This window comes from Schistocerca cancellata, chromosome 2 (assembly GCF_023864275.1).
Source record: "Schistocerca cancellata isolate TAMUIC-IGC-003103 chromosome 2, iqSchCanc2.1, whole genome shotgun sequence".
NCBI classification, from domain to species: domain Eukaryota; kingdom Metazoa; phylum Arthropoda; class Insecta; order Orthoptera; family Acrididae; genus Schistocerca; species Schistocerca cancellata.
Window position 1 is genome coordinate 1,037,421,400 of NC_064627.1, and position 12,082 is coordinate 1,037,433,481.

The window sequence follows — 12,082 nt, forward strand, 5'->3', positions numbered from 1 at the left end:
CATCCACCCTAGTCACCCATTCATTTCCTTTGCTGAGCGTCTTTTTAATTAGACTCAATGCTGGTTCCCATGCCCTGCTGCTCTTGGGGCAGACTCTCTGCATCAGAGATGGTGCGCGCTTGTGCACCAGTGTTTTTAGCACCCCATTCTTCTGTGCAGGACGGTGGCAGCTATCCGCTTGCAAATACAGGTCGGTGTGCGTTTTCTTCCTGTATACCCCGTGGCCCACGGTGCCATCCACTCTTCATTTGACCATGGCATCCAGGAATGGTAATCTTCCTCCTGCTTCTGTTTCCATAGTGAATTTGATGTTCAGATGTATAGAGTTCAGGTGTGTAAGGAAGTCTAGGAGCTTGTCCTTTCCATGGGGCCAGATCACGAATGTGTCATCCACATAACGTAGAAAACAAGTAGCTTTCCATTTGGATGACGCCAAAGCTTCCTCCTTGAAGTACTCCATATAGAAATTCGTGACCATAGGCGAGAGTGGGCTCCGCATTGCAACTCCTTCTGTTTGTTCATAGTATTCTCCATTAAAGAGAAAATATGTGGAGGTCAGAATGTGCTTGAAAAGGTTGGTCGTCTTTCCATCAAATTTCTGTGCAATAAGCTCAACTGACTCTCGATGAGGCACCCTGGTGAATAATGAAACGACGTCAAAATTCACCAGGATATCTGAGTCTTTCAGCTTGAAGTTGTCAAGATGTTTTACGAAATCCACAGAATTACGAAAGTGATGAGGGCATTTACCCACATAAGGGCTTAGTAGCTCTGTCAGGTATTTGGCCAGCAAATATGTAGGTGCCATAATGTTGCTGACAATTGGGCGTAACGGCACCCCTTCTTTGTGGACTTTGTGGACTTGAGCTCTAGTCTTGTTCTCCATGTACTTTTTGGGTCAGCGTCGATCTTCCTGTAAGATTCGTCATTTATCTGGCTCTACATCTTCTCAATGTAGTCCTTATGGGAAAGAACAACCATAGCACTGCCTTTGTCAGCTGGTAAGACAAACATCTCAGGGATCTGTCTCAGGTATGGAATGGCTGCCTTCTCCCTGCTGGTTATATTCGACTTGATCGGTTAAGTTCTCATCAGAGCATGGCAGGTTTCCCAGCATACTTCTTCAGCTGCTTCAGGTGGTAGTTGCACAGCAACCTGTTCAACTGCACTGACAATGTCCGCTACCGGTGTGAACCCAGGTGTGGGAGCAAAATGAAGTCCCTTCTCCAGAACAGAAACTGCATCCCCAGTCAGCTCAATGTCTGTGAGATTGATGACTGTCTCTCATGAAGCCACCAGCAATGGTTTGTCAGAGAGATGAGAGAATTTAGATGTCTGACGTCCCGAGGTCTTCTTATGTGCAGAATCAGTGGTCACCTAGGTAACAGCATAAATCCAGTCCCCGGTCACGGAATTAAAATGATTGGCTAGTTGTAGATGTAGTTTAAGTAGTTCCTGGGAGTTGTACTCAAGTCTGCGTCTGGTAAAGTGTATCCTCTCACGAACCAAGGCGAGGCTCAACCTGATCAGTACGACATCTCATCAGAAAAGCAAGAGCACTCAGCAAACAGCTCCTTCGGTGGTGCAGCTTGTTGAATTTCTTCATGCTGAGATACATTACCATTACCATTCCTGGACGTCATGGTCAAAACTAGAGCAGATGGCACCCTGGGCCAGGGGGATACAGGAAGAAAACACACACCGACCTGTATTTGCAAACGGATAGCTGCCACCACCCTGCACAGAGGAATGGGGTGCTAAAAACACTGGTGCACAGGGCACGCACCATTTCTGACGCAGAGCGTCTGCCCCAAGAGCTGGAACACTTCAAAACTGTATTCGAGAAAAACAGGTACTCGGAATGGCAGATCAGATGTGCTCTCCACCCCACCGCTACAGTACAGTGTGTGGAGACGAAAGAAGCCACAGAGAAAGAGATAGCCACTACCTATATACCGTCTACTGGCGCACTATCAGGGAAAATATTGAGGAAACACTGAGTAGGAACTGTCTTTTGCCCACCAAATAAAACACTAGCATTATTGGGAAGTGTCAAAAGACGATCTCGGTTTGCGGAAGGCCGGCATATACCAGATTCCATGTCAATGTGGGAAGACTTATATTGGACGGACAGTGCGCACCATCGAAGATCATTGCTGAGAACATCAGAGGCACACTCGACATGGGTAGCCCAACAAGTCGGCAGTCGCAGAGCACTGTTTGTCCGAAAATCATGATATGGACTACCAACATACCAGGGTTTTGGCTGAGACATCTAAATACTGGGACAGTGTCGTTAGAGAGGCTATCGAAATTCATGCCAGGAATGGACTCATCAACCTAGATTGCGGCTACAACCTCAGCAGGACATGGGAACCAGCATTGAGTCTAATTAAAAAGACACTCAGCAAAGGAAATGAACGGGTGACTAGGGTAGATGAGGCAATTACACTGACGCCACCACAGACGCCGATGCCAGCATCTCACCGACGGCTGACGCGGGCGTGGACTGCGGACATAACGCCTCACGAGGGGAGGGGATTTAAGACAGCTGCCCGCCCTCAAGAGTTCAGTTCGTCAGCGCACCTGCCAATGGCGACATGTCTTATTGCCAATGTTGTGCCCGTTGGACACTATGGACTGGCGGTACACCCATGGACTGTTCGAGCATGAAATACACCGGGAGAAACTGAAGAATCACAATAATAATAATAATAATAATAATAGTTCATTTACTTTTTTATGAGATTCTCAACATGGAATATATAAGGACTTTCCATTTTTTCATTGAATTACCTTTGATTTTATCTGGTGCCAAATCCACATCTTTACACAGTGAAGACACAAACAGCAATAATATTTGCCAATTTACTTTTACATCTAAAATAGCTTCATTCACTACTGCAACACTGTCCTTCAGGTTCATAACTTTAGCTATCTGGAAAGGTACGATTCTGTAAGTTCCTCGAAATGACTTCTTTTCTTGAAGTTGTACCAAGTAAATGACAAAAACTTAAAACACAAAAGATTTTTATCATGAGTAAACAGTTGTTTGATCACTATGGTATTTCAGTGTGTTAAACAGTAATGTCACTTTGCACAAAATTAATTGTCTAAAAGTCCAACTGTGAAAACACTTTTCAGTGCTGATACTCAGCTGGCACAGTAGGCGTGGCAGGCCTACATAGAACAGTGACCCATGTACATGCATCCACACTATAGAATAATCTGTGGCCCCACCTCTGGTAGCAGATAGATAAGATAGAGAAATCCATTTTATCATTTAACTATGGTAATGGAAAGTTCTTAAATAACTATAAATAACAGAAAATGCAAAAGTAATAATAATTAACATATATAGTTGTCAGCAGGCATATAAACAGGCAAGATTGAGAATACTGGAAGCTTCTGGACAAATTCTTCCCCAGAACTAATAGAACACACACACACACACACACACACACACACACACACACACACAAAGTAGCCCTACAACTGCACCGTTACGCTGTGGCATAATGTAGTCAGGTGGCACAATGTAGCTGTGCGGCGTACACAGAGTGTCAGTCTCTCTCTCTCTCTCTCTCTCTCTCTCTCTCTCTCTCTCTCTCTGAGTGTGTGTGTGTGTGTGTGTGGGGGGGGGGGGGGGGGGAGGGGGGAGTAGGAACGTTTTATCAATTCACTCACAAGAAAGATTTATCATAAAGTTACTAACATTTGCAGTCTTGTTATGTTTCTGTTGACTCATCATCTCAACTAAGCAATGTTTGTACTTTTACACCTTCTATTCTCTATTTGGTTGTTCTCTTGGTCGGGCAGCCACAAGTGCATATGTTCCAACAGTCATTACTAGGGCTAGGACTTTTATGATAGGGAATATATTTTGTTGTAAAACTGACATGTTCCTTAAATATATACAATTTATTGTTATGAAAAACCTAAGTGAATTACTCAATGAAAATAATCAGTTTTTCAAAATATAAAGTAACTGTACAGATAAAATATCCACTCATCAAGCAGCAGCAGAACACACATATAAAGGTATAGAAAATTGTAGGCTTTCACAGTGATACAAACTGAACAGTCCCTCCTTAAAACCTCAGTCCCCTCATGAGGACTAACACCTCAATCCATAGAACTTCTTGCCCCACCCAAACCACGCACCCCCACCTTTTCCCTTCTCCCTAAGGTCCACAAATCTAGTTGGTTAGTTGATGGCTTCAAAGCACCTACCAAATGTATACTGTAATGTTATGCCTATTTATGCAAGCTAATCAGCCACCCAGTATGAGTATGTTGTACGGCTAAACGCTAGTGAGCCCAGATTTAAGTCCAGGTACAAAGACTAGCAGCATCACCAGATGTGGGTAATCCCAGTATGGGGAATTTTTATGATGGATGGTCACTTAGGAGGGCATAAAATGCTGCAAGAAATGGCAGACTGTCAGACAATCTTAAAGGCGGCTAAGTTGCAACTCTCCAAACTTCGATAATAAATCACAGTTACACATTAAAGTGGAGCTGAATACATCAGCGATCCCAGAAAAACAGAGCATGTTCAAGGACACAACAACATTATCTTTAACACTACAGAAGTTATTACTTCTCAGTGATAAATGTTTTCACAATGAACCTCTGAATTAATAACTTTTAAATGCTTCATGCGATTGCAACAAACGATATCTCAGATGATAGCACTGCAGTAACATTGCAGTATAGCCATCATTTCTGGAAGGTTTTTTTATGATAGTGCATATATTTTGTTGTAAAACTGACATGTTCCCTAGCAGCAGAAACAGTTAGGTACTGTCACAGTTGGGGGTTTGTCTGAGATATGAATGCAATCCTGTTACAATTACAATTGTAATTCTAATACTTTACAATATTCTGTGCTCCAGATCCAAAATCTAGTGCATGATAGGCAGTTTGCATGGAGCTCTGAGCATAAGATTTTGCAGCTGCTGCATGCATGAGAGTCTGTAGCAAAAGCTAGGTGTGGGGAAGCTCGTCACGGAACTTAAAGAAAGAAGGTTACGCAAAGGCATGTTGAGTTCAAGTCTGCTGTGGCCAGCAGCAGTTGAGACCTCAATGGCGGCATACGGGCAGTGACGGACATGGTAATGCGGGCCACCAGTGGTGACTTCGAGTTCGCCAGCATCAACACTTCGGCAGCAGCAGTACAGCACAAACAATCAGCATGACTGACAAGTTATGTATTTGCACTGATAGCACTAATATGTGTGAACCCACAGGGTCATCGTCAGTGATGGAGCTTCCGACGATTAAGCAATTATCCAGCATGAGTGATTCAGATAATGTTAGTGGGACAGTTAGTCCAAAATCTAAATGTGTTGATGTTGACAGAGACAATATTAGTGGGACAAATAGTCTGAAATCAGAGAAAGGAGATGTAACTGCAAATAATTCAATGGGATGATTAAGTGAAATTCTGACAAACTTGTACTCGATACTGGGATACTGGGTACAGAGTTAGGTTCAATAAAAACAGACAGACAAGTGTAGCAGAAAGTGTAAAAGCTGAAAAGAAGAAAATTAAATCCAATATGGAAGGGATGATAGCTTCAAAATTAGAAGCTATGAGGGCAGATGTAGGCAAAATTTCTTACGAGGTTGACCTGATTAACACCAGATTTAACAGAGTGGAAAAATATTTCAGGGACAAGTTCGAAAAGATACATTATTAGCCTAGTGGTGATGCTAAGGATTGTGCACTGAGGCAAAATGCACTTGAGGACAAGCTCTCAATTGCAATGGTACCTAATGATTACAGTTGTGTAGTTGCTTTTCTAAACGGCATCCCTTACAAGAAAACCAGTTGCATCTTTACCTGTGGTTACTTGTACTTTGATGGCCTGGGCTGGCTGGACAGAAGAATAAAAAGTATGAGTCAGCCACTCTGCAAAACACAAAAACTCCAGCCTAAGAACACAAGGCAGAGAAATGCAGATGGTCAAATGACAAACATACAGTCGAAAAGACAGCACCAAACGAAGTGAGGAAGAGTTAAAATGCTAGTAGGGTGAAGGTCTGGTAGAGAAGGCCACACGCCCACTCTTAGATAGAGTGATGAAAACCTCTCTCTTGAATAAAACTGAAAACTAGATCAGCCATTGAAGCACTGACACCCAGCACTGTGGGGAGTTCTTCAGGAAGGTCAAAAGACTGCCTTAGGGTAGCTAGATCGGGACAGTCCTACAAAAGGTCGACTACGGTCAATCTAGAGCAGCAGTGACAGTGGATTGGGTCCTTGCAATGGAGGATGTGACCATGAGTCAGCCAAGTGTGGTCAAAGCGCAGCTGGCAAAGGACAACGAAGTCCCAGCAAGTGGCTCACATGGATGACATCCACACATTCCTTGTTTCCTTTATAGCACATAATTTATTCGGCATACTGAGGGTGTGCCATTTGGAATTCCAGATCCCAAAAACTTTACAGCATAAGACCGATTGGAGACCATTCTGGAAAGCCGATCTTCAGACTCACTTTACAAGTATCCTCTTCAGCTAGCTTGTCAGCAAGTTCATTTCCTGGGATTCCAACATCTCCTGGGTTCCAGACGAAGACCGCTGACCATCCACATTGTTCGAGGGCATAAACGGAGCCTTGGATGGCCATTACCAAAGGATGGTGTGGATAGGACTGCTCAAGAGCTTATAAGGTGCTCAAGGAGTCGCTACAAATGAGGAAGGACCCCTTGGTCCAGGAACGGATATGTTTAAGAGCACAGGAGATGGCTACCAACTCGGCAATGAAAACACTGCAGCCAATGGCAAGGAGTGCTAGTCAGTATGTCCAGCATGAGAATAAGTGAAGCCAATATGACCATTGTCCATTGAGCGATCAGTGTAAACTATTTTTGAGCCCTGGAACTCACCGAGAATAAAGAATAACTGACAGCAGAGGGCCTCAGGAGGAACAGAATCTTTTGGGCCTTGTGATAGGTCCAGACAAAGCTGTGGTTGAGGCAAGGACCATGGAAGTGTAAATGAGTCCATGCAGAGGAAAGGTGGGAGAGGGAAAGACTGAGTTCGGAGAGAAGGGAGCAGACGACAGACTGCAATTGTAATCCCTGATTCAGGCTGCTGTTGCCGGAGATGGATTGCTGCGTTTGCAGGCAGCAGTTGTCACCTGATCTGCAATGGAGGAACCTCAGCTTCCATGAGAAGCTATTCACTGGGCTCGTTTGGAAAGCTCCCGTCACGAAACAAATTCCATAATGGTGTATAGGATCCAGCATCTGAAATGTTTGTTGAGGGTGACGCTGAACCATACGCCAGGCTCCCTTAGTCAAGATTGGACTGTAGAGGGGCTTTGTACAGCTGCAAAAGTGTAGTCAGTGTAGTCAGTGTGACTAAGGCAGCGAAGAAAGTTAAGATTCCACCAGCACTTTTGCTTAAGCTGACGAAGATGGGGAAGCCAAGTTAAATGGGCATCAAAAACAGTCCTAAAAACCCATAAGTCTCCACTACGTTAAGTAGCTGGTCATCAAGGTAAAGTTCTGGAATGGGGTGGACAGGATGGCATTGACAGAATCGCATGACACAAGTCTTGGTGGTTGAAAACTGAAAGTCATGGGTCACGGCCTTTGACTGCACTTTCTGTATGGCTCCCTGCAGTCAATGTTCAACCACACCAACAGCAGATGAGCAAAAGGACAAACAAAAGTCGTCAGTATATAAGAAGTGTGATACTGAGGACCCCACTGCTGCTGCGAGACCATTAACGACCATTAAAAAGAGTGGGACGCCTAGTATCAGCCCTGTGGGACCCGTTCTCTTAGATACGGAGGGAACTGTGTGAAGGACTGACACAAACTCTGAAGTTGTGGAGTGACAAAAGGTTCTGTGTAAAAATCTGGAGTGGGCCCTGGCGACCCTACTCATGCAAAATAGCAAGAATGTGGTGTCGCCAAGTGGTGTCACAGGCTTTCTTCAGGTCAAAAAAGACAGCAATAAGGTGATGACAGTGGGAAAAGGCCTTTCGGATGGCAGACTCCAGGTATACCAAGTTGTCAGTGGTGGAGAGACCTTGTCGAAAACTGCTCTAGCACGGAACCAGAAGGCCCCGAGACCCAAGGAGCCAACGCAACTGCTGGCTCACAAAACGTTCAAGCAGCCAGCACAGAATGTTGCTCTGGCTAATAGGACAGTAGCTATCCATATCCAGTGAGTTCTTACAAGATTTTAGCATTGGAACGATGATACTTTTGTGCCATTGTAATGGGAATTTGCCATCACTCCAGAAGCAGTTGAATATGGCAAGGAGGTGGCACTGGTAAACTCCTGGCAGATGTTTAATCATTTGATGATGGAGGCAGTCTGGTTGGTTGGTTGGTTGTTTTGGGGAAGGAGACCAGACAGTGAGGTCATCGGTCTCATCGGATTAGGGAAGGACAGGGAAGGAAGTTGGCCGTGCCCTTTGAAAGGAAGGAGGCAGTCTGGCCCAGGGGATGTGTCTGGACAATCAGTAAGGGCACTGAGAAATTCCCAGTCAGTGGATAGAGCATTATATGGCTCAGGGTGGAGTGTAGCAAATGATAGGCATTGCCATTCGACCAATTGTTCTAGGAGACGAAAGATGGGGTGGTAAGTCACAGATGCAGAGTTTTGAGCACAATGCTCAGCCAAATGCTCTGCGATTATGTCTGGGTCAGTATATACAGCTCCACATGAGGAAATCCCAGATACACTCCCACATGGACCATGGAGCATGGACCTTGCCATTGGTGGGGAGGCTTGTGTGCTTCAGTGATACAGATAGCTCTACCATAGGTGCAACCAAAACAGAGGGGTATCTGTTGAGAGACCAGACAAACATATGGTTCCTGAAGAGGGGTGCCAGCCTTTTCAGTAATTGCAGGGGGAACAGTCTGGATGATAGACTGATCTGGCCTTGTAACATAAACCAAAACGGCCTTGCTGTGCTGGTACTGCGAATGGCTGAAAGCAAAGGGAAATTACAGCTGTAATTTATTCTGAGGACATGCAGCTTTACTGCATGCTTAAATCATGAAGGCGTTCTCTTGGTTAAAATATTACGGAGGCAAAATAGTCCCCCATTCGGATCTCCGGGCAGGAACTACTCATGAGGACGTCGTTATCAGCAGAAACAAAACTGGTGCTGTACAGGTTGGTGCATGGAACGTCAGATCCCTTAATCGGGCAGGTACATTAGAAAATTTAAAAAGGGAAATGGATAGGTTAAAGTTAGATATAGTGGGAATTAGTGAAGTTCGGTGGCAGGAGGAACAAGACTTCTGGTCAGATGAATACAGGGTTATAAATACAAAATCAAATAAGTGTATTGCAGGAGTAGGTTTAAAATAATAGGAACACAGATAAGCTACTATGAACAGCATAGTGAATGCATTATTGTAGCCAAGATAGACACGAAGCCCACACCTACCACAGTTGTACAAGTTTATATGCCAGCTGGCTCCGCAGATGATGAAGAGATTGAAGAAATGTGATGATGATGATGATGATGATGATGATGATGATGAGTCCCATACTTCTTTACAGAGCTTAGGGTAACGACGCGGGAGACCCGCGCCGCCTTACTAGGCAAGGTCCTAGTGGAGGTGGTTTGCATTGCCTTCCTCCGATGAAGAAATGTATGATGCAATAAAAGAAATTATTCAGATAGTTAAGGGAGACAAAAATTTAATAGTCATGGGGGACTGAAATTCGATAGTAGGAAAAGGAAGAGAAGGAAAAGTAGCAGGTGAATATGAACTGGGGATTAGGAAGGAAAGAGGAAGGCACCTGGTACAATTTTGCACAGAGCATAACTTAATCATAGCTAACACTTGGTTTAACAATCATGAAAGAAGGTTGTATATGTAGAAGAGGCCTGGAGACACTGGAAGGCTTCAAATAGATTATATAATGGTAAGATAGAGATTTAGGAACCAGGTTTTAAACAGTAAGACATTTGCAGGAGTACATGTAGACTCTGATCACAATTTATTGATTATGAACTATAGACTAAAGCTGAAGAAACTGTAAAAAGGTAGGAATTTAAGGAGATGTTACGTGAATAAACTGAAAGACAGTCTTTCAGGGAGACCATAAGGGAATGATTGATGAGAACAGAGGAAAGAGATACAACAGAAGAAGAATGGGTAGCTTTTGGAGATGAAATAGTGAGGCCAGCAGAGGATCAAGTAGGTAAAAAGGTGAGGGCTCGTAGAAATCCATGGGTAACAGAAGGGATATTGAATTTCATTGATGAAAGGAAAAATATATAAAAATGCAGTAAATGAAGCAGGCGAAAAGGAATACAAACGTCTCAAAAATGAGATCGACAGGAAGTTCAAAATGGCTAAGCAGAAATGGATAGAAGACAAATACAAGGATGTAGACGTGTGTACCACTAGGTGTAAGATAGATACTGCCTACAGGAAAATTAGAGAGACTTTTGGAGAAAAGAGAACCACTTGTATGAATATCAAGAGCTCAGATGGAAAACCAGTCCTAAGCAAAGAAGGCAAAGCAGACAGGTGGAAGGAGTATACAGAGGGTCTACACAAGGGTGATGTACTTGAGAGCAAAATTACAGAAATGAAGGAGGACACAGATAAAGATGATGTGGGAGATACAATGCTGTGTGAAGAATTTGACAGAGCATTAAAAGACCTAAGTTGATACGAGGCCCCAGGAGTAGACAACATTCCTTTAGAACTACTGATAGCCTTGGGAGAGCCAGTCACGGCAAAACTTGTCCATCTGGTGAGAATGATGTACAAGACAGGCGAAATACCCTCAGACTTCAAGAAGAAATAATAATTCCAATCCCAAAGAAAGCAGGTGTTGACAGATGTGAAAATTACCGAACTATCAGTTTAATATGTCATGGCTGCAAAATACTAACACGAATTCCTTACAGACGAATGGAAAAACTGGTAGAAGCCGACCTCGGGGAAGATCAGTTTGGATTCTGTAGAAATGTTGGAACACGTGAGGCAATACTGATCTTATGACTTATCTTAGAAGATAAATTAAGGACAGGCAAACCTACATTTTTAGCATTTGTAGACTTAGAGAAAGCTTTTGACAATGTTGGCTGGAATACTCTCTTTCAAATTCTGAAAGTGTCAGGATAAAATACAGGGAGCAAAAGGCTATTTATGTACAGAAACCAGATGGCAGTTAAAAGAGTTGAGGGCCATAAAGGGGCAGCAGTGATTGATAAGGGAGTGAGACCGGGTTGTAGCCTATCTCCGATGTGTATCTGAGCAAATGGTAAAGGAAACAAAAGAAAAATTTGGCAGGTGATGCTGAGGAAAATAGATTAGGAAATGAGATACTTAAAGTAGTAAATGAGTTTTGCTGTATGGGAAGCAAAATAACTGATGACAGTCAGAGTAGGGACGATATAAAATGTAAACTGGCTATGGCAAGGAGAGCATTTCTGAAGAAGAGAAATTTGTTAACATTGAGTATAGATTTAAGTGTCAGGAAGTCTTTCTTCAAAGAATCTGTATTGAGTGTAGCCATGTTGGAAGTGAAATATGAATAATAACTAGTTTAGACAAGAAGAGAATAGAAGCTTTTGAAATGTGGTGCTACAAAGGAATGCTGAAGATTTGATGGATAGATCACGTAACTAATGAGGAGATACAGAACAGAATTGGGGAGAAGAGGAATTTGCGTGACAACTAGACTGGAAGAAAGGATTGGTTGGTAGGAAACATTATGACACATCAAGGGATCACCAATTTAGTATTGGAGGGTAAAAATCAATAGGGGGAGACCAAGAGATGAATACACTAGGCAGATTCAGAAGGATGTAGGTTGCAGTAGTTATTCAGAGATGAAGAGGCTTGCACAGGATAGAGTAGCATGGAGAGCTGCATCAAACCAGTCTCTGATATCCATAAAGGTGTCTGAGTTTAGTCCAGACATGGGAAGGAGAGGTTCGTGTTCCAATGGTGGAGACAAGTTGCTCCCAACACTCCTGCTTCCGTCGTTTGATTAGTTGATGGACACGGGCATGGTGCCAATTGAAGGCAATGAGGCACTCCAGGGCTGGGTGCCATTTATGACATTGGAGGGTCTG

The 12,082-nt window shown here is 43.5% G+C and overlaps 1 protein-coding gene across 6 annotated transcripts in view; it reads right to left on the reverse strand.

Annotated features, from left to right (window-relative positions):
• Positions 1 to 12,082, reverse strand: part of LOC126163007 (Fanconi anemia group A protein-like) — a 250,025-nt gene that overhangs the window by 131,599 nt on the left and 106,344 nt on the right. For all 6 annotated transcript variants that reach the window (XM_049919870.1, XM_049919866.1, XM_049919865.1 and 3 more), the window contains one exon: positions 2,797 to 2,938. In XM_049919870.1, coding sequence (XP_049775827.1) covers positions 2,797 to 2,938 — 142 coding nt within the window. The remainder of the gene's footprint in view (positions 1 to 2,796; positions 2,939 to 12,082) is intronic.